Source organism: Zootoca vivipara, chromosome 3, assembly GCF_965207765.1.
Source record: "Zootoca vivipara chromosome 3, rZooViv2.hap1.1, whole genome shotgun sequence".
Classification (NCBI taxonomy): Eukaryota; Metazoa; Chordata; class Lepidosauria; order Squamata; family Lacertidae; genus Zootoca; species Zootoca vivipara.
Window position 1 is genome coordinate 93,266,990 of NC_142586.1, and position 24,064 is coordinate 93,291,053.

At 40.1% G+C, this 24,064-nt stretch overlaps 1 protein-coding gene across 1 annotated transcript in view; it reads left to right on the forward strand.

Moving 5' to 3' along the window:
- USH2A (usherin) overlaps window positions 1-24,064 on the forward strand; it is a 455,954-nt gene that overhangs the window by 372,953 nt on the left and 58,937 nt on the right. Inside the window, exons 57-61 of the mRNA XM_088666687.1 lie at window positions 1,022-1,205; window positions 1,819-1,976; window positions 9,501-9,659; window positions 11,587-11,749; window positions 16,412-16,766. Coding sequence (XP_088522813.1) covers window positions 1,022-1,205; window positions 1,819-1,976; window positions 9,501-9,659; window positions 11,587-11,749; window positions 16,412-16,766 — 1,019 coding nt within the window. The remainder of the gene's footprint in view (window positions 1-1,021; window positions 1,206-1,818; window positions 1,977-9,500; window positions 9,660-11,586; window positions 11,750-16,411; window positions 16,767-24,064) is intronic.

Below are 24,064 nucleotides of genomic sequence, written 5' to 3' on the forward strand. Positions count from 1 at the left end.
GAAGTGGCTTAGTCATGCTGGCCACATGACCTGGAAGCGGTATGCTGGCTCCCTCGTCCAATAACGCGAGATGAGCGCCGCAAACCCAGAGTCGGTCACGACTGGACCTAATGGTCAGGGGTCCCTTTACCTTTAACTGGGTGACATACAACATATAATAAAGCTATAAAATACAATTTTATATTGCAGTCTGAAGGTGTTGGTGGATTGCTTTCGTCTCTGGCATAGGGTACCATAGGGTGCCGGAACATCAACCCTTCCTGAGCAAAGATAGGCTGGCCTCACTGATCCATCCAACAGTGGAATTTGCTGCCAAGAAGTGTGGTGGAGTCTCCTTCTTTGGAGGTCTTTAAGCAGAGGCTTGACAGGCATATGTCAAGAATGCTTTGATGGTGTTTCCTGCTCGGCAGGGGGTTGGACTGGATGGCCCTTGTGGTCTCTTCCAACTCTATGATTCTATGATTCAGCCCTCAGATTAAACTTCTGTAATGTATTGTGCCTGGGGATCCATCTGAAGACAGTTCAGAAACTAAGATACTCCAAAATGCACCTGTGAATCTAACACCTAGTCCTGGGTATTATGTTCACATTACAGCTTTCCTTTGTCAACTGCATTGGCTCTCAGTTAATTTCTGAGACCAATTCAAAATACTGGCTTTGACTTTTGAAGTCCTTCAGAGCTTGGAACCAGGATACTTAAGGACTGGTTACCTCGGGGTATGCTGGTCCATACACTAATATCCTCAAAAATTGCCTTTCTTTGGGTGATCTTGCCATCTCAGGTGCAAAACATTTTGTAAGCTGCCCTAAGAACCTGTTGAATGCTAGGTTATATATAAAATTAATTTTAATAAATAAATAAATAAATTGTATGGTTGTTTGCTGTCATCGAGATCAAGCTGAATTGATTTTGGATTTTGGTGTTATTAACTAACACAGTCTACCATCCTAGCTTGTTTATAACATTAAATAATTATGCAAAGATGTTGTTATTAACACTGTATTACTGATATAATTACAGGGGTATGGTCACAGCCTCGTCATATCACAGTTAGCTCTACAGTAGTTGAATTATATTGGGATGAACCGGAGCAACTTAATGGAATTATTTCTCAGTATCGATTGCTTTGTAATGGAGAAGAGATTTTCAAGGGTAGTAAAGAAAATCTGAATTTCACTGATTCTGGCCTGCAACCAAATAGCAGGTAAAATGGCAGAGGTGTCTAATAAGTGTTTAATCTAGTATAATGTATTTATAACTTCTGAAAATGTTTGAACGTGATCTTACTGTTGGACCCCATATATGGATATCTCTTTAGCATTCATATGAATGCTGAGCATGATAGCAGCTGAATTCAGTTTTTCAAAGCTTGAGACAAATCAGATCAGCAGTGCTATTAGCTCATTAGTTATGTGTGAGAGCCAGTAGACAATAGACTGAATCCAAATGCCACTCCTCACTCTAGTGAGAGCAAGTGATCTGTGTAATCAAGGATTATGATCTGTTACACACACACACACACACACACACACACACACACACACACTTACACATACATAAATACATATAACACACACACACACACACACACACAGAGAGAGAGAGAGAGAGAGAGAGAGAGAGAGAGAGAGAGAGAGAGAAATGCAGGAAATTTAATATTACAAGTATCTGACACAACATGTTTTATGATGTGCATTCATCAACCTAATCATTGTTAAAATTTAAAGTAAATGTGTTCCAAATAACTAAAATATTTGATTATTTTGTGAACATTTCTTTCTGTCCTCCACTCACTGTACCCCGTTGCTTGTTTACAGATATGTTTACCAGCTAGAAGCCAGCACATGGGGTGGGAGCAATACTAGTGGCAAATACATTATCCAAACACCTGTGGCAACACCAGAGGAAATCCGCATCCCATATAATGTCACAACAATTGATGCACATTCCATATTTGTAGCTTGGGAAATTCCTGGTAAGCATGAGATTCACTGTATAACAAATGTGGGATATGTATTAAATGAGTTATCTGTCTGCTGAAGTCATCTGCTTTTCACGTTTTTGGTTTCTGTGATTTAGGAAGGAATGTTTGATACCAGTGTTGGCCCTACCTTCCTTCCTCAAGTGGCAGATTTGGATTTATCATTAAAAGGAATCAATATATGTATGTATGATGTCTCGGTTCCATTGAGTTCAATGGGACATACATTCAGGAAACTTGATACCAAATTACAGCATTCATTTCTTATAAGTGTGACCATAATTACAGGGAGGAGAAACATTTGGATTTTCTCCTTCAGGCACCAAAATGTATTGAGCCATCTCTGGTTTATGATAATAATAATTAAGCAATAGAATCAGCTGTATTGCCTTCAAATTGAGGAAATATAATTTAATGCCAAATTGTGAATTTTAATTTAATAGTGATCATCTAGTCATACCATCTATGACTTATGTGCAATTGATTAATTCATTTTAATTTGGCTTCAGACAGTTATTTATTATCGGAGCCTTTGAAAAAGAGGAACCGTATCCTTGTTCTCCTTTCTCTGCTGAGTTCATGACAAATGCAGCCAATTCTGGGGATGTCTGCTCTCCAAAAAGGAAGCATTAACAACCCCAGTGTAGTGTCTGTTTGTCATACCAAGAGTTGCTGAGTGAACTCTCAGGCAGTGTACTGTTTAGTATGAAATTAAAGATGTTGTTGGGACCCAGGTGGCGCTGTGGGTTAAATCACAGAGTCTAGGGCTTGCTGATCAGAAGGTCGGCAGTTCGAATCCCCGTGATGGGGTGAGCTCCTGTTGCTTGGTCCCAGCTCCTGCCCACCTAGCAGTTCAAAAGCACATCAAAGTGCAAGTAGATAAATAGGGACCGCTCCGGCGGGAAGGTAAACGGCGTTTCCGTGCACTGCTCTGGTTCGCCAGAAGCAGCTTTGTCATGCTGGCCACATGACCCGGAAGCTGTCTGCGGACAAACGCCGGCTCCCTCGGCCTATAGAGCAAGATGAGCACCGCAACCCAGAGTCGGACACGACTGGACCTGATGGTCAGGGGCCCCTTTACCCTTTACCTTTAAAGATGTTGTTACACATCCTCTGTTGGGCCTCTACCTCGTGATACTTTCCCCTCAGACTAGAAGGGTTCCATCTACCATCTTCACCAGCAAGTGTGGCAATCAGCTGGACTTTCAGCTATTTACCCTCACTGTATGGGTATTCCAACACAATGGTGGTTAATATAAATGTAATGTTCCATTACTATAGTGACTTGCTCCATTCTCATGTTGTGTTTGGCTCTGTAATCAATAGTTTTCGACTGCTGAAAAATATGAGGAATTGTGTATATGAAGGAGATTGTGCTCTCATCATTTATTTCAGACAGAAACAGGAGGCCATATCTAAAATGGTTATGTATTGAATCTGAATTTGATTTTTTTTTCATTTATAGCTTCTTTAAATATATTCTACTAATAATACTAATTTGGCATTTTTCTATGGAGTCTTTCTTCATAAACATTAAAAATACTGTACTCCCACCTTGCAGAAAAGCCACAGAATGACAAGAGGATATAAAAACATTCAATATAAAGTTACCTGGTAAACATTTGCACTCATGCTTGGAATAGTAAATATTCCTGTGATGCCCATTGAACCAATGGTTAATAGATCTATAATATCCTGAGCTGTCAATCTTTTAGTTTTCAGAAGCACAAAATCCATTATAGAAATGCTATAATATATGAAAAAGATTAAAATCTTAAATTAAACTTTTCCCCTTCTACTGCCTAGAAGGATTTAGAACCCAGGAAGAAGGCAGGTGAATTTGACTTATAATCTACACTTGATTTCATTGGAAAGTCTCTCATACTGTCTCAGTTTTGATAATAAGTTTCACTGAAAGCTTTGAATATTCACTATTACAAATATGTTTTGTTATCTTTTTGAAGCCTGATCCTATGCAGAGTTAGTCATGGCTAAGTCCATTGATAATGTGGCTAACTATGTGTTAATTACACACAAAGAATTAAAAAGTCAAAATAAGAAATTGAATGATGTGCATGTTTCATCAGAAAATGGGCTTCTCTCTGTTCTCCCATCCCACTCTTCCCCCAGAGCTTCTGAATTGTATGCATTTCTAAAAGGTTTAAGGGAAAAGCTTAATTGCAGCAAATTCACAAACATAGATAGATGCATATGCCCACACAGAAGGTGTTTGTGAAAGCAAAGGTATATCTCTGAGAAGCAGGAACAAGCAGTGTGAGGGGAAATATGGGAAGCCAGCCACTACCATCATCACCACCGCAGTTTTATGATAATAATAGTAAGCTAACTAAGGGGAAAGAGAGTCTGAAGTAACTGAAGAAAAACAGGACAGGCCTGAGGAACTAATGCACCTTCCATATATTGTTGGACTCCGACTCCCATCATCCTTGACCACCTGCTTTGCTGAGGGGGCTGGTGGGAGTTGTAGCCCAACAACATCTGAAAGGCTCCCTTTTTCCTACTACTGAAATATTTATTTTATTTAAATCATTTCTATACCACTTTTATTTTATTTTTTTTAAAAAAATATCAAAGTAAAACATTGCGGATAAAAGTCAAATACAAAAATGTAATAAGCTCCATAATCAGCATCATTGGTAACTAAACAAAATAACTGAGAAAGGAACAGCACCCAAACTCCCCCACTGCCCAGTACAGTAACCTCCCCCAGAATGCATCCTTGGGCCAATCCAGCACATCCGAGCCTCATTCTCATGCGTTCCCACCAGCCATGCAGATAAATAAGTAATTTGCAATTGGCTCATTCACCCATCTCCATCTAGGACAATGGAATGTCATAACTACTGAGGAGTACTGAGCAATTTTGAAACACACAAAAACATGACAAACCAGACTCTCCCTGGACAGCAAAAATACAACTCCTGATTACCACCCAGTAATACATCACTCACTTTCTCCTACTGAACAGTATGGTAGGTTATAGGGATTTGCAAAGAGAGAGATAAACAACATCTTGTTTCATAGAAATATTGGCATGATGAAGCACTTCTATGAGTTTTCTAGCAAAAAGTAGGGTGATGTCTCACTGTCCTGGATCAGATTGGCTCTCAAGGACTAAAATTGCATGGGATTGTCAACCCATAAAAATGAGGCCTGGAGGAAATGGCTGAAAGTATGACTGGAGGGTGTCATGAAGGGATGGCAATGTTAGTAGCAAGCCAAACCTCTGTATACAACTATGATGTATTACTGGCAAGTTTTCCCCCCCTGTTTTGTGGGTTTAGTTTTATTTTTCTTTAGACTTTACTTTATCCATGAATGGATCTTCAGTTATGCATTCAATACATCATATTGAAATACTCAATTTCTCCCTTTTACATTCAAAGGTCAACCTTTATAATAAGGGTTGGCAGTGATTCTCCCATTGAGACAGTCATTTTAATTGATATTGTCTCCAGGAATAAAATTGCTTTTTATTAATCAAGTTTTGATGAGAGGCTAGTTGGCCACAGTATCTTCCTGTCTATGGAAAGTGGCTGCATTCTGGCATTCGATCCCCTTGTCTTCTATAATAAATTAGGATCACATAAGCACCCACAGGATTAATTATGGGCTACCTATCCATGGAGTCTCCTTTTATTTTAATTATGATGTTTCAACAGCAGTGATGTCTCCAAATTCCATAACTTTATAGATGTAATAATTCAAAACTCCTGTCTAAGCTAAATGGTGAGATGTCCAAGCAGTGGTTAAAGTGATGAATTAAAGGAGAAAAAGGTGTTTGACACACCTCACTTACTATGGAAAATAGGGCTTTAATTTCTGAAAGAGCAAGAGATACTGGGTGTCGGTGCACTTGTTTTACCAATATGGTACTACGGATCTTATTTTCAATGGCTGGGGTCATTATGGACAGGGAGTAAGTTTGGATCCAGCCCATTGTGTCCTTGAATGCACTCATTTAGGGGTTTTTTTCTGATAAAAGTAAAGCATTGCCAATAACTTCTCTGAAAGTGATTTTGCTACTGGAATAATAGTTTGGGGACTGAAACGGCCTTGGTTATCCTGGCGAGAGATATACAGGAGTGTGGCCCTGTTAATTCTCTTGGATATTTCAGGGGTTTATGTTACAATTTGAGTGCTGTATCCAGGTGGGACCTAGTGGCTTCAGTGGTTTTATGGTCGCTCTGGTTTTACCTGGAGGATAGGTCTTAAAAGGTGGTGTTGGATGGCTGATGCTCCACACATTGACCTTTTAAATGCAGAGTGTCTCAGACACTATTCAGCACCTACATGAAACCACCGGGTGAAGTTTTTGGAATACTTGGTCTAGGGCATCCTTCACCAACCTGGTGCCTTCCTGCTGTTTTGAAGTGTAACTCCCATTAGCCTCAACTAGCAAAACCACATTGTGTGCTGTAAATTACACCTCAGTGTGATTTTATTTGTGCAGCTTTTGGTAGAAAATAAGATTGTGCCATTAATATGAATATTTAGCATTAAAAATGATGATGGAGCAATATATGCTGTTTTATGATAATATGGGTGTGTTTTTAATAATAAACATCAGAGGAAATCTTTACGTTGAACATTAATAAAATACATAAGATATGTAGCTGAAATCCAACTCTAGAAGATATGGGAAAAACAATATTAGACCACTGGTCATTATTGGGTTTGAATTTTTGTATATGCCAAAGAACATGTGATGCTTTTCTTTCTGTTGATTTCAATAGTGTTTTTAATCTATACGGGGGAAAACAGAATAACCTTTTAAACCATACTGTCTTACACATTTTCCTTATGAGACTCCTTAGTTTTGAAATGATTTTGAAGGTGCTTTTTTCAGAATTGTCCATTATCCACTGTCCAAATATAAAGGATAAAGGGGGAAGAGGAAAGCCCAAGATGTTGTTTGATTGACTTGTCCTGTTGCAAAATATGCACCTGCTGTGAAATGAAGTCATGGAGGGGGAAAAGTGGAATAATTTAACTTTTTTATTTGTAAAGATAATCAGGATTTTCTGATTACATCTTAACTTCATAAATGTTAAATAACCTATCAGCATCTAGTTGTTGTAAATTATGAAAAGGAGTATTGCTGGGAATATTAACCAACTAAATCCTTGTTCTTTAGTGAACACGAAAATGCGTTATGGCAGGTTGTCATTGTGCTCACGGTAACTTTGACACCAAATAACAAAACTGCCATTTGCACTTAGGGTAAATTGGTTCACTTGTGCTTTTACTGTTCTTTTTATTCTGACATAAATTTATGAACTCTGGAACTAACCAAGTCGTGTGGTTTCCCAGCTGACTTTAACAAATCTGCCCATTTCATTCCATTCACTCATCAAACCATCATTGCTGTGGTAGTTTCAGACTCGCTGCAGATATTTTAAGACATAGGCACTTTTCTGACCGCCACATTTCCATTTCCTATGAACATTTGCCTTTCTTGTTTTCAAAGGCATCAGCTGATAGGGGAAATATGTTACACAGAATAAGAGGGCAAAGCATCCTACTGACAACCCCATTGTTCTTCAATGCATTTTTTACATGACTTGTGTAACATATTCTTGCTTTCTTCCTGAGAAGACTAGATCAAGGCAGTCTATTTACTTTTAACTTTATTTATTTGGGTTTCTGGCCTGTCCTTAGCAACAATCTAATACAATTTCAGATGTGAATAAAAAGTCCAGATGGCATCCCTCCAACATTTATATTTAGGTAACATGCAAAATGGCACCCTCCTTTTGGAATCTGCTGTCTTTTCTGGCTTCCTAGTGAGGTTATTCCTACCAGTTTTGAATCAATATAATATAGTGGACAGAATACCAAAGCTCCACTCCTCTCTCCGTGTTTCGTTTGTGTAGCTACATTGCACATATATGTGTAACACCCATGCAAGGCTCCCATGAGGCAAGGTGAGGCAGCAGATCTTGATGTTGATCTTTCTTCCCCCCTTGTTCCTGATGTAGATCTTCCCTCTCCCCTTCTTCCCTGGCAGGGAGAGAAGTGAAATTTTAGGATCGGCCTCAATCTCTTATGCTGTCCCTGATTGGATGGAGTACTGGATGGAGTGCTTAGTGATAATGCCTAATGCAGTTTTTGTCAAATTTGTTAGACTACAGCTCCCATTATCCTTGACCACTGGGCCTACCCAAGTTTGAGAAACACTGGCCTAATGTGTGCCTTCAGCCCAACCTATCACACAAGGTTTTGGTATGAATAAAAATGGGAAAGCCCCACATGTGTTGCTTCCATGAGCATTTTGAAGACAGGGCAAGATACAAGTGTGAAAGACAGCATGTCGTGGAAACCCAGGCTATGTTAGAGCTGCCCTAAATCCGGGTTTTCCTAGACACGTCCGGGAATTGCTCAGAAAAATGGTGAATTGGCAAAATCGGACGCATGGCAAGTTGGGCTGTTTTTATTTTAAAAATATATAATGGTTTCTTACAGAGCTTCTTGGCACCCTGCTGTCCACTTGTGGGGCAAGTAAGATTGTGCTATATGAGTCTACATGAACCTAAATATGCTTTCATACCTTTGGCTTGTGAAATTCTCTGAGTAAAGTATTTCACTTCTACCCATAACCCTTTCCCTACATTGTTCTGGTTTTGTATAATCTGAAAAGTCCAGTCTACTGAATGTTGGATCCTGTAGAACAGGCATGGCCAAACTTTGCTCTCCAGCTTTTTGGGAATACAATTCCCATCATCCCTGACCACTGATCCTGTTAGCTAGGAATGATGGGAGTTGTAGTCCCAAAACAGCTGGAGGGCCAAGTTTGGCCATGCCTGCTGTGGAACAGTGGTGGACAACCTGTGTCCCTCCAAGATGGTGTTGGGCCTCTGACTCCCATCAGCCACAGCCATTATGACCAATGATTACAATGACCAATGTCCAGTGATGGGAAGTCATGCAGAAGTGGAGGTACAATGGCATGTGTTGATCCTACTTTGAACTTCTAAAGTTCAACAGAAGGTCTGCATGGAGCCCACATTCATGCAACTATAAACTCATAGAGTTATTTCTGGGTGATCAGAAATCCTGTGAAAATAGGGTTTCCAATTCCAATTGAATATGTGTGTGATCCAATTCCAATATGTGTGTGATCCCACTCCATCCTTCTGTCTGAATATCTGAATAGGGTTTCGATGGCTTATCTTTGACTCTTAGCCAAATGTGTTAAATATCTCCATGGCTGATCATGATGTTTGAGTTGGTATTGGGAAAATAAAAAATTCTGTCTGTGGTGATTCGTCTCTGGTGCCTAATGCTTGTGACCACTGAAATGCTGAGCATTCATGTGTGAATAAGGTATGTTTATTATTCATGTATGAATGAAGTATCATTATCAAGAAACACAATCTTAATCATTCCAGTGCTTCATGGCACAGAGTTCCCCTGTTTACGAGGAAACACGAAATCAGAAAGACTGTGCATGTGAAACAGCAATTGTCCTATGAACTGTTGTCTATTTTGTAACAGGATCACTTAAGACTAATTCGCCTTTGAAGTACAACATACTACTAAATGCTGGCAGTACCTCCCCACTTGTAATACCAGTCGGCCAGCCTAACTTTGCTCTTTTGGATGGTCTGGATCCGTATACACAATACGAGATAAGGATACAAGCCTGCCAGGATGGTAAGATGTTAAGTAATTCTCTTTTGTGATCAGCAGACAGTGCAGTTTTGCAAAATAGCTTCTGTTCAGCAAAACAGATAACATCTTATTTCAAAATTGAAGTGAAATGTTTACCTAGTAAAAGCAAAGCCTGACACTGAGTGGTGCATTTTACATTTCTCCATATTATATCATGAATATTTTAAAAGAAAATTTAAAACGTTAGCATTTGGGGGAATGGTAGTCCTTTTTGTGAAATGCATTATGAAAAGCATAAAGTAGGTTTTTTTAAAAAAAAATGGTCTAGAAGTACACATCAGATACAATCCATTCTCAATTGATGTTACATCAGCAATTTATCTCTTTTTTATTATTCATATAAAGCAGAAGGATTATTGCTCTGTTATTTTGGATTACAAGGAATGCATGAAACCTTATCTAAAGGGATCTGTTGGCATGGGTAAAGCACTTACATTGGTGGAAGTCTACAAGAACCGTTGAAACTGAACTTGAAGCTTCTGGGTATTGGGGACTTGTAAGATTGATCCCATCTTTCAAAAACTTTTATGACGGTCCAAATCAATATTATTTCAAGAACTCTTCCTGCACTGCTTGCCTTTTTTTTGTATCATTCAGTGAGCAGGGAGTGAGCCTTGGGACTCTGAGAGCTCCTTCCTCCTCTTGCTTCCTGCCTTCACATGCTAGTCCTTGTTAGCTTAAACTACAATTGGCTGTTGTTGTCCGTTAAACTGTGGTTTAATGTCAGTTTTGCTGTCCAAGATCTCAAACCTTTATTTCATGGCATTCATACACCACTTGATTGCAAAATAAATAAATAAATAACCCTCAAAGTGATCTACAAAAAGATAAAACAATGTAATCAAGAAAAGTCTACAACCTTATTTACAAACAAACAAAAGTTAAAGTAGTAAGAGATTGAAATTACTCCAACTTTCTAAGTAGCTGGGAAGTAGGCTTGTTTAAACAAGAATGTTTTTTGCAGGTGCCAAAAAGAGTACAGTGAAGGTCCCCTCCTTGATGTCAATAGGCAGGGAGTTCCAAAGTGTAGGTGCTGCCACACTAGATGAACACGTTCTTACAAATGTGGAATGGGTGTTGTGTTATGTTATGTTGCACCTGTAGTAGTGCCAATTCTGCCCATTGAAGCAGTGTAGTAGACACATGTGGAGTAAGGCGATCTCATAGACAAACTTGTACCTAAGTTGTTAAGGGCTTTAAAACATTCTTTGAATGTGGTTTAATATCCTGGACAATAAACTGATGTTAAATCATATTTCCCTATCTCAAACATAACAGGAAACTTTAGTTTAAGTGAACCAGGATCAGTGTGCAAAGGGAACACATGAAAGCGGGTAACACATGAAAACAGCACTTGTTTCTAGCTTGCTAAACTATGGTTTGGTTCTCCAAATCAATTATTTATTTGTTTATGTCTATAGCTACTGAGAGCCATTTCAGTGGTGGTGCCCCAGTTGTGAATTATCCTCCCTAGTGGGAAATGTTTAGAACCTATGCTGTGGCCTTGTGTTAGGTGATGACCTTTTAAATTGTTCCCAGGGTTTTTAGACGTGTTTTAGTGGTTCTTACACCTTTGACATTGCCATTACCTCATGTTGGTTTCATTCTGGTTTTATGTTATGTTGGTTTCATTCTGGTTTTATGTTTATATTGTTCTGTTTTAAATTATATATTGTTCTATTTTTATGGTTTTATAAACCTTCCAGAGAACTTTGATAGCAACTGAAGTAAAAAATAAATGGAATGCTTAAGAATGAAAAGGAAATGTATATTTACATTGTGTGTGTGTGTGTGTGTGTGTGTGTGTGTGTGTGTGTGTGTTGGTTGTTTCATGGGCATTTGTCAATCCAAAGAGCATGTTCCAGTGTCCAAAACATGATCCTTAATTGATGCTTTTGTTTTCTTGGAGTTGGCTGTGGAGTTGGCGAACGGGCATATGCAAGGACGGCTGAAGCACCTCCTAAGGATTTGAGTCCCCCTGTCATTGCAGCCACTGGATCGGCATCAATAGAGGTGAAATGGTCACCACCTAGGAAACCCAATGGAATAATTAGAAACTACTTTGTTTACAGGTAGCTTTGGTTGTTGTTGTTTAACCTACTCAGATGCTCAATATAGAAACTACAGTAGCCCCCACCTTGAAGTTTTATTCAGCTCCAATAATAATTAAATTATTGGAGTGCATATGTTGGACAGCATGGGGGAAATCCACACCAGTGTTTTTAACCTGAAAAAGGAAGGAATTGGGCTAAGTGTGATTTCTACTGTCACTACAATATTATGGCCCCAGGTGGTCTATACCACTGAGCCTCTTGGGCTTGCCGATCCGAAGGTCGGCAGTTTGAATCCCTGCAGTGGGGTGAGCTCCCATTGCTCTGTCCCAGCTCCTGCCAACCTAGCAGTTCAAAAGCACGCCAGTGTAAGTAGATAAATAGGTACCGCTGCGGCAGGAAGGTAAACGTCATTTCCGTGCACTCTGGTTTCCATCACAGTGTTACATTGCGCCAGAAGTAGTTTAGTCATGATGGCTACATGACCCAGAAAGCTGTCTGTGGACTCCCTTGGCCTAAAAGCGAGATGAGCGCCACAACCCCATAGTCACCTTTGACTGGACTTAACCGTCCAGGGGTCCTTTCCTTTTAACCTATGGCCTGGCAACCTTAAGGTTGTCAAGAAACCAAAGGCCAAGAAGTCATAGAAAGGAAACAGAGAAACACAGAAAGTTGGATTGGCCCCTCCAGCTCAGTATTATCTACGCTGAATGGCTGCGACTCTCCAGGGTTTGACCCATAAAACTGAGGATTGAACCTGACACCTTCCGCATGAGAAGCGTTTGGCCTGCCACTGAGCTACAACTCTTTCCCATTGGTAGCTGTGGATCTAAATTCATTGAACTTGCCAGCCAATTCTTTGACTTAAGGTTTCTAGGAGTCTATAGAATTCTGGTTCTCCTGGAATATTTTCACCTGCTAATTGTATGGCCAAACACATCAAACCCCTCCTCTGTATAAAGAGAAATATAGGCTTCACCCTGCTGGTTTTGTAAATAAAGCTGATGATTACAGCTGCAATTCCACAGCAGCCAGAGAAAAGGAAAACAGGAAATATAATGCAGAAAGTGGAAAATACTGTAAATTGAATTTGACAGCATTTGATGGCATTTGATTATTCTAGTCACAGCCAAACAATGATATAAAGAGTAATATGAAACAGAATGTGTTACTGCCTAGCAGACTCGAAAGCAATAAACCTTCCTCCAATGTGACACAATCACTTCACAATCATAATTGTAGCCTGTTTGATACCTCTGAGTACAGCAGAAGGGCACTGACTGACATAGATACATTTTGTTTTTTATTTAAAGTGAAATGAAAATGGCGCATTGGGGCTCCAGATACAATCGTTATATTCACCTACATAGGCATGAATCACTTGGCAGTTATTTCAGCTGAAGTTTAAATGTGCTTAGACAACAACAATATCACATCTTTCTCAGATAGCTGTGAAAAAAATCAGAAATTTGTAAGGGCAGAAATGGGATGTAAGCACAGAGTTCTCTTTTTTTTTTTTTGCATGTGATACCCACACATAGCCTTAGACTGTTATAGCAGGAAGTCTGCAGTATTTCTGGAGGATGTTATGGTATGTAATTTCTTTTTCATCATTTGCTGCCACTGCCTTGCTGTCATATATACACCAAACTAAATTTATTTAACCTGCAAGTGGTAGGCAGCTTTTCATTAAGCCTGGAGGATATATATTTGCAAGCGTGTGGAGTTCTCTGCTAACCTTCCTGATATTCTCACCCAACTCCAAACCTATGTTAGATAAGTTTTTAGAACAAAACTGGAGGTAGGGAGGTAAGTAGGTAGATAGGTATAGCAATATTTATTCATTTATTCTGTGTTTCTATGCAACCACCACCCCCCACACAAACACAATATTAGTAACAATGCAATGTAATAAAACAATAAAAAGCAGTAAAAAGAAATTTCCCTCTAGCAGAGGAAGAAATCAAGCCAGTTGACAGAACTGATAAACCAATAAATCACAAACATTGGGCATCCAGGTTTTAGAACCACAAATTATTTAAGAGGCCTCAGTAAATAAATAAAAAGACCTTTGCCTTGCTCTGAAAAGACCATAAAGAAGGAGCAAAGAGTGCCTCTTTGAGGAAACTACTCCACAGTCAGAGTGCCCTTTTATAAATGTATTTACTTGATTTGCTTTTGCTTATTCTGATGATAATAACTGAGTAGGTTGTGGGGGAGTAATTCAGTTGGATACTGAATTCTTGAGGCTCCCTGGATGGCAAGAGGACTGCAGAGTACAGCAGTAAGGGTTACGGTTAGTAATATGTAGATTTTAGGGTGCCCTAAAGTGAGGGGCCCTAGTCAGTTGCCCAGTTTGCCCTCCACTAAAGTCTCCACTTCAAGCTACGTGTACCTATGTTCTTGGCTATAAAGTTTGTCCTGATAAACATCACTCTTTGAACACCTTTAATTGAGTGGAGGCATCAAACCATAATATGCAGGTTCAATGACAGTTAGCAGTTCCTGAGAAGGGCATCTTTCTCTTGTGCTTCTCTTTGTGTGGGGGAAAAGCTTCCATTTAAATGAGCAGCTGAATTCTAAATCTTCGGGCTGTTGAAATGACTAGAGACTGTTCAGCCACTTCTGCTCGGAGTTTATTCATACATGAGGATATTCTCCTTTTAGCACTACAGATGGAACCATTTACCTAACCATAAGTTTCTTTCATTAAATATTCAACAGTAATAAGATCTAAACACTTTAACCAGACTACATTGTTCGGCTTTGCTTGTGGAAGAGCTCACGGTTGGTGGCATATTTGATCTATCAGGGAGAAAAGCTGTTTATCACAGATTTTCCACGTTACTAAACAGTAATTTGTGAACCCAACAAACAGCTATGGTGGCTAATAGAGATGCTATGCAGTGCAAAGCAAATCACCGAGCATTGCTGCACATAAAATATAAAAAAAAATCACTTTTTTGCGATTGACATATTTTGGTACCTCACTAGGAGGGCATTTAATGCAAAACTCTGCACTAAATGGAAGCAGCACAAGTGTACCCTATGCTTCCTGGCAACTAATAAACATTTAATTAATTTATTATATTTGCTCTTACATTTATGTCCCACATTTCTTCCAAGCAGCTCACAGGGGGGATAGGTGGTTCTCTTCTTCCCCATTTTATCCTCACAACTCTTTGAAGTACAGTGGTACCTCGGTTTATGAACACAATTGGTTCCGGAAGTCTGTTCATAAACTGAAGCATTCATAAACTGAAGCAAACTTTCCCATTGAAAGTAATGGAAAGTAGATTAATCTGTTCCAGACGGTCCATGGAGTGCTTAAACTGAAGTGTTCATAAACTGAAGTGAACTTTCGGCCGGGGCCAAAGGGGGCCGCGCTTGCCCTGCGGAGCCACTTCCCTCGCCCATTTTCACGTGTCTCTCCTAAGCGACTCGCTGGCCAACCCAGCTCCTCGCGGCCGCTGGGCAGCAGCGAGAGCGCCGGCAGCGGCCCCAATGGTGTCCTCCGTTCCAGGCAAAATTTTGGGAAGGGAGGGGCGCCAGAGGGACCTTTGCACCAGGGCGCTGGATGTAGTTAAGACGGGCCTGCCTCCCACATCATACTTCTCCCTATCCTGAACCACTGCGATTGAGACCACAAGCTTAACATGAGTCAACAATGTGATGCAACAGCAAAAGAAAAGAAAAGAAAAAGCTAATGTTATTCTAGGCTGCATCAACAGAAGTATAGTGTCCTGGATCACGAGAACATCATTGTCCCACTCTGTTCTGCATTGGTCAGACCACACCAGGAGTACTGTGTCTAGTTCTGGGCATCACAGTTTAAGAAGAATATTAACAAGCTTGAACATGATATCTAAAGGGCTGCCACACAGAAGATGGAACAAACTTGTTTTCTCCTGCTCCAGAGGCTAGAACCTGAACCACTGGCTTCAAGTTAAAAGAAAAGTGACTCCGACTAAACTTCAGAATGAACTTTCTGACAGTAAGAGTTGTTCAACAGTGGATCAGACTCTCCCAGGAGGTGGTAAACTCTACTTCATTGGAGGTTTTTTAGCAGAGTTAGATGGCCATCTGTCATGAATCCTTTAGCTGAGATTCCTGCATTGCTAGGGATTGGACTCAGGACCATTGGGGTCCCTTCCAACGCTACGATTCTATGATTTTATACCGTACTTTCACTTGATTGCACTCGTGTTATTACATGCTTGTGTTGGCCCATGTACATACTTTGCTTTTCCTTATGCAGTACCAAGTCAAACAATAACCAAGTCAACTTTCACCACCAACTTAGCACAAAACAAGAACCACTGCTTCCTGTAAATATGTCATGACTTTAAAAACAGTTGCTACAGGTAACCAGTATTGAATCAACCAAATTTGACAATAGGTAAAGATTTGTACTTGCGAAAGAAAAAGTCCATTGTTCATAGTGTGTGATCATGACACCTGCCTAGCACCCGAGCTGATTTCACATCAGCAAATTCACCATGTTTGCAGTTGCAAGTGGAACATCAGGTAATTTGGTGTAATAAGCATGCACATTGTTAATGATAAAAACTGAACTATACTAGACTATAGTCTTTTTGATGTTTGTACTTCAGTATCAAATGATCTCTTTACTTACTAGTGGCTATAAAAGTTATTTACAGATGATTTTTGTATGACTTTCAGACGTCCAGTGGGTACTCAAGAGGAACTGCTTATATTCATCTGGTCTGAAGGTGCTTTAGAATTCATTGATGCTACAGATGTCCTTCAGCCGTTCACGGAGTATGAATACCACATTAGGGCACAGAATTCCAAGGGCTCTGTGGATAGTCTGTGGTCTTCAACACAAACTCTAGAAGCCCCACCTTGGGGCATGAAAGTTCCCTGGGGCCAAGCTTTAAGCGCTTACTCTGTGCTCCTAAATTGGACCGAACCCACTTCTCCTAACGGTGCCATTTCTCAATATCGTGTCGTCTATCAAGAGAGAGAGAGCGACCCAACATTTAACAAGCCAGCTGTTACTGCATTAACTGTATCGGTAAGTGTTAGATAATCAGCCAACGTGAAGGAGTCATTTTTAGAAATGCATGCAGTTTCCTTTTCTGACCTCATTTGTGGTTTAGAAGTGCTTATTAGGGCTGTCGGCCATTTCAAGAAAGATTGCATGTTTCTGGTTGTATTATTTATTTGTTTATAGAAAACATATTTATATAATGCTACAGCATAAAAAAATCAAAGTGATTTACAATAATATCTCTGGATAAGAAAAAACATATAAAAATTCAATCACACAAACTATGGTTAGTCAGACAAACCATTGGTCATAGTTGATTAATCAGTTATATGTATATATGAGTAACGACAATAGTTCTGAAGCAAACAAGGATACTTTGTTTTTAGTTGATGTGCACATACTTCATAGTGGTCACTATCTTAGAAAAAGCTATTGTATGGGAGAAAATCCAGGGATTTTTCTTTTTGCCATCCCTAGTTTCCTGCCTCTCGTGTGTTGAAAGTATTTGTATTAAAATGTGTTGCCCAATTAATTGGAAGCACCTTTTTAGTCTTATAAAAATGAATTGATTAATAGATTATTTACATGGTGCAATCCTTAGTTGCCCATGTACGCTAATAGTGGATTATTCACATTCACTCTACACATGAGCAACAGCCGATCACAATCCCATGCATGTGGGCTCATAAGTTCCACTGAGCATAGCAGAACTTACTAGTAAATATCCTTTGGATAGGAGACTTAAAAGTCCAAAATGAAATATAATCATAGCAAAATCAGATATATATTTTCAACCATTCCAAGTGCATGCTGGTTTAAGCATGATAGTAAAATTAGCATTAGCTTGACTCCTATGATTTATGTTTAGTAATTAGGAAGATTTGCCTCATAACTCTTCAGAATCAGAAATAAATCAACCACCACAAAAAGAAAACGCTTTTACCAACAGTAGCACCTGGCAGTCCCATACTGTAAGTTGCAAACCTTGACAAATACAGGAACCTCTAATTAGATGGATACAATTTCTGCATGGAAGAAATGGCAGAACTTAGAACAAGATACAGTGTGGTGATTTTGCTGTAAATTGACTATTTCAGCAATCGTAATGTCAAAGGAGGCGTTGGACTAGCACTGTGTTGCAAATGTCTTACTTCAAAAAAAGATACTGTAGCACTGGAAATGGTTCTGAAAAGGGAAGCCAAAATGATCAAGGGGTTGAAGTAACTTCCCTAAGAAAAGGATATGCTCCTTACAGCTCAGGAAAAAGATAAGGAATGATATAAGGGAACTGTGTAAGATTATATAAGTTGTGGAGAAAGTGAATGGAGTTTTGCTCCATTGTTTTGTGGGTGGTGCTGTGGTCTAAACCACAGAGCCTAGGGCTTGCCGATCAGAAGGTCGGCAGTTCGAATCCCTGCGACGGGGTGAGCTCCCGTTGCTCGGTCCCTGCTCCTGCTAACATAGCAGTTCGAAAGCACATCAAGTGCACATCCGGCGGGAAGGTAAACGGCGTTTCTGTGCGCTGCTCCAGTTTGCCAGAAGCAGCATACTCATGCTGGCCAGTGACCTGGAAGCTGTATGCTGGCTCCCTCAGCCAGTAAAGTGAGTTGAGCGCCACAACTCCAGTGTCCTCCGCGACTGGACCTAATGGCCAGGGGTCCCTTTACCTCCACCTTTACCTCATAATACTACAACTTGGGGATAAGTAATAAAACTGAATGTTGGAAGATTCAGGATGGACAAAATAAAGTGCAGAGTTGAACTGTGGGATTCGCTCTAACAAGATGTAGTGATGGCCACCAATATGGATGGATTTGAAAGAGGACTAGACAGATTTATGGAGGATAACGCTATCTATCAATGGCTATCTACTAGCCATCATGGCTATGCTCTGCCCTCATGGTTGGAGGCAGTAGGCCTCTGAATCCTGGTTGCTGGGAACAGCATGTGGAGAGAGTGCTGTTGACTCGGGTTCTTCTGGTGGGCTTCCCATCGTCACCTGGTTGGCCACTGTGAAAGCAGAATAGAAAAAAATACTGTCAGGAAGCAGGCCTCAGTTGTTATTTACCATCTGATGTATGATGTCTACTTAAGCCAGCCTCAAAAAAGACGCCTATCTGCTGCCACTGTGTATTAATCTGAAGTAAAGGCATGGAAAATACCAGCCCTGGGACTTGTTAGTCTTGTTCTACCCCAGTGCAGAATAATGGAGACCTTCATATATTCTAATTACATTATATATAACTCATATAATAATGGAGGCTTTCATATAGTCTAGAATTCACCACAATATAGACTCATGTCAGATCAGAATATCATAGATTCAGGTAGGTAGCTGTCTTGGTCTGACACAGTTGAAATAAATAAATAAATAGTCCAGTAGCACCTTAGAGACCAACTAAGTTTGTTCCAGGTATAAGCTTTCAGATACCTGGTATCTGAAGAAGTGTACACACACACGAAAGCTTATGCCCGGAACAAACTTAGTTGGTCTCTAAGGTGCTACTGGACATTTTTTTTTTAATTTATTTCGACAGAATATCATATTTTATCTTAAAATTTTCTGAATACCATATTCTGTAGAAAGTATATGAGCTGTTGTTTTTTTCTTGGGTTACTTTCAACATGAGCAAATTAGCAGGGATAAGAAGTGGTCAATATTGAGGAGGACCCTGAATTTCTTTCTCTTAATTTTTTTAAATGTTATGCAGGCATGGTCAAACTTGGCCCTCCAGCTGTTCCCATCATCCCTGCCCACTGGTCCTGTTAGTTAGGGGTGATGGGAGTTGTAGTCCCAAAAAAGCTGGAGGGCCAAGTTTGGCCATGCCTGCACAGTATTGCTTCTGGGCAATATATTAGGACCTGAAGTATCTAAAATTGCACACTTTCCCCAAAGCAAGTTTATTGTTTCCCACCAGTGATCAGACAATTTAACTCTCTTGCAACAATTTAAAACATGTTTTAAAGGTTAAAGGCCAGAACTGACAAGTGGACAGTTTCTAGTTGTTTTCAAAATCATTTTCAAGTACCATTCAGCATGATGTTGAGTTTTGGAATTCCTCTCTCCAATCATGCATTGAACTGCCTTGCACATCATGCCAACAACAACTGAAAATATCCAAGATGGTTGCATTGAGGGCAGTAAAATGTACCAAAATGGCTTTTTAAATAATGTTGCCACAGCATGTTTCTTTAGCAAAGGCATTTTAACGCCTTTTAAATTAGTATTTTCTTGGCACTGGAGAAACATTACCCTACAAAACCTGAAATGGAAAAAATGTCAGAAATATATGCATAAAGATCAAGTGTGGTTTAGATAGCACTGATGCATTTTACTATATCTTTCTATTTTTATTTTAAAAATCTTTCACTTTTCATTTAAAAATGTGTGTTACTGTGCTAAACATTTGTCTCTGCAGAGCAAGACAGCTTCACTGGGTCATCGTCCCTGCCCACCAAATTTATTTCAAATTAATGCTTTATACTAAAGCAGTGCTTTATTTCCCTAAGTGCAATGTAGGACACATTGAATGGGACTCTGGATTTGGGGATAGGATGTGCTGATGTAGCAAATGCAGTCCATATTGGTCTTCAGCCTATGCTGGTAGCCTAAGCCTCCTGTAGGAGCAGTTGACAATAATAATAAGAGCAGTGACTTTTTCTGTCCAATGTCATTTTTCTGAGGCTTCTGTTTCAGGGAACTTCTAGTGCTAAATTGCTGAATTAAAAGAGACAGGGAACTCACATACACCGTGGAACTGATTAAGTCCATTCAAGAATGAGGAGTATCTTAGAGTCATGAAAGAAACACAACTGATCTCTTTTTGCACATTTTCTATTTTTCCCCAGTGGTCCTGAAGTTGCCATTGGATGCAACTAATATTTATGTATTTCATTTACTAATATCAAACCCCATGACTAGGAAGATGAGAAATTAAAAATGTTATCAAACGTATCAACCTCAAAACTATTTCAACTCCCCTGAAATTATCTGGATATTTTTCCCTCATGATTTGTTGGCATTGAATTTTGTCCAAAACAAAATTTCCACCTCATCACATGTTACTAATTATATATATTTAAAAACTCCTTGGATTCCTTTAAAATTCCTGGTGTGCCTCCAAATTCAACTTGAATTTTGTATCAGATGAAAATTGATCTCAACCCTAATTATTGACATAAATAGTACTGGGCTGATATGTGAATAATGCCCGTGTGTGTGTGTGCGTGCGTGTGTGCATTCAATTTCACAGGAATCTAAAATAAAGACATCATGTTTGAAAGTTGCTACTCTGTGGAAATAGAATTTCCCATGAAATTGCTGGCAAACACTTAACTGCAAATTTGTGAATGAGATGTTTTAATTAAAATCTAATTTTATTGAAGGAACTAGTTTCCAATGATTAAACTTATGCCCCTTTAAAATATAGCTTACGGGGGTACTAGGCTAAAGCATTTAATCTCTTAAAGCATCTCAACTGGAGCCCTCTCATGGGATATGCCATTAGTCATTCTCTCACACAAGCTTTCGCGTTACTTTACAAGACTTACAATACTGAGCAAGCAGTGAGGTCTGTCCTTTATGATTCTATTGCTAACAAAGTTCAAGATTTGTGTCTGTGTGGAGAGAGGAGATTCATATTTACAAAGCCTTTGCTAACCAAGGAATTTGTTTTAGCATTGCTTCTCGTGTGCATTGTATTCAATGTATACTCTATGTCCAAATAGACCGCAGAAACCTACACCATGTAGCATAACAGTAAAAGCCTGAAAATGAGCAAGTAGAAATGTAAAGAATGGCTGCAATGGCTTGGGGCTGTGGCCTGTGCATTGGGTGGAATTCAGTGCTGCACTCTATCTGCTTGCCAGACAGAATGATCCCCCTTTCCTCCCCCATTTGCCCCAAGCCACTTTCAGGGATGCAGGGGGCACAGGGAGGAGTAGAGGGGGCTTCTGCTGGTGAGGCTTATTGGGTGTCTCCCACCCTTTATTCCCACTCCACCTCTCAACCTTTTGCTGAATCACAAGTGCAACAGAGTTCTGCTTGAGCTTCTCTTTCCTGTAAATTGTTTGGTTTCTCTTTCTCCTTCCCACCTTTCCTTTCTAAGTTTCATTTCCCCTTTAAATGTAACATTCCTGGGATGAACTTCTGAGCCTCTTGTGACCTTTAAGCTTCCTGGTATGAACAGGCTCTAAATTGAATGTCTACCCTTTTTTGGCCAAAGGGCTGCATTCATCATTGGCCCCAGTGGAGTGGAGGCACTTACCTGACCCTCCCATCACCAGTGTCACTGCAGCTTATGAAGAAGGTATGGTGCAAATGCATGGGGGGTGTCCCAGATTGATAGGTCAGGCAAACAGTGCTGACCACTACAGGTCGGCACTCCGACCCATGCATATCACATAGAAAGACATAGAGGACACAACATGCATGGAGACAAAAGTGTGCAAACACACACACATCAGGCACACATATGAAGATATGGTTATTGCGTCTTACTGGCTCATCAAATTGTTGATCTGATGAGCATAGGGAGGGGGCCACTTGCATCCCCATTGGGGTGCTGAACTGGACAGAGAACACCACAATCCTATGTATACAGGCATGCCCCCCCCTTATGCGGGGATTACGTTTCGGGCCCCCACATGCATATTTGAAATCATGTAAAGTGGGGAGCACCCTCTAAACACCCTTTAAACTCCCTCTCTTCAATCAATACGAAAAATACTGTATCCAAAAATATCCACAACTGGAATTGAAGCTCTGGGACAGGCAGGAGGCGACAGCTGCACTACTCTGCCCATCAGCTGTTAAGCGGGGAGGCTGAGAAGAGTAAACAAAGCTCTGCTGCACCTCCAGTCTCTTCAGAGCTTCCTTTGTCCTCACTGATGATAGTATGTCTGGGGAGGGTCTCCTCACGATCCATGAAGACTCTCAAGCTCTCTCCTGCCATTTCTGGGTTTGAGTTGATTGGTTGGTTGGTTTCCAGGTGCTGTACATCTACATGCTGGGCGGGACGCCTGTACCTTATCCCCCACCCCCGTTTCTGATGTTGAAATGAAAAATCATGTGGTAGGTGTCTTGGGGGATCAGAAAAAGTTGCTTGGGAGGATGTATTATCCCCCTGTGCTGGGGGTTAATTACCTCTGCTCTAAAGCAAAAGGAACAATTTGACAACAAAATACATCACATAAAATCATAACATAATTACGCTTCTTCACAGTGGCTGTAATGAAATGTAACATTACATTGCAGGATAATAGTTCACCAGGCATATATGGGAGACTGCTAATGATGTTGGGCACAATTCAGCCTGTTACACTTCTTAAAATTCCATTGATTTTCATGGCAGAGATTTTCATGGCAGAGAGTCGCCTTGGATTGCCATGGGCAAGATATAGTGGTTAAAAATCTGATGAGTAAAATGAATAAAATCCAGTGGTCCTGGAATGTGCTCAATATTTCTCTACAGCAGGCATCCCCAAACTTCGGCCCTCCAGATGTTTTGGACTACAATTCCCATCATCCCCAACCACTGTTCCTGTTAGCTAGGGATCATGGGAGTTGTAGGCCAAAACATCTGGAGGGCCACAGTTTGGGGATGCCTGCTCTACAGTGATAACTTGCTGGGCTGTAGCCTACCTGGAGAAAAGTTGAGTTATTCTTTCTGAAAAGCTTTTGTTAAACCTTACTACTGGTAATTTCCTGGAACAGTCATACAGTTCTGATGTCTGCAATGCAATTTGGCATATCAGTTCTCAAGTAGGGACTGTGTAATATTCCTGTGCCTAGAAGTGAGAAACATCTGCCCCAAAGCAATACATCATTGATTCACCAATCACTTACAAAGCACCTAATACGATCCGAGTGCTGTGCCAAGATACAGTCCCTGCCTACAAGTTTACAATCTAAAAAGACCTGATGGAAAAGGAAAAAGGAATGAGGAGGGAAGAGAAAGCAGGCTTGGGTATTAGAGACACATCAGCTGCTGCAGTTATGCAACAGTCTTGTTACAAATAAGAGAAGTGGAAATTAAGTATTCCACACTGAGCAACAATATTTTGCACTACCCATCTTTTCAGACACCTTGAAACACATTTGGATTTCTGAAATTATATGGCAAGCAAGTATTCAGAATATTGAGAGCTACGTATGCCACCAGTTCAGGCTATGTGCCACTTAGCAAAGACCAAAAGCTGCAAGTGGCAATGAGGGGGCAAATGTTAATTGAACTGCTGTGCTGCTGCTAGCATGGAGAGTAGCCACCAACAGAAACAAGATGGCTGCCCCAGACATGCCCTATTGGAGCTAGAAGATCACA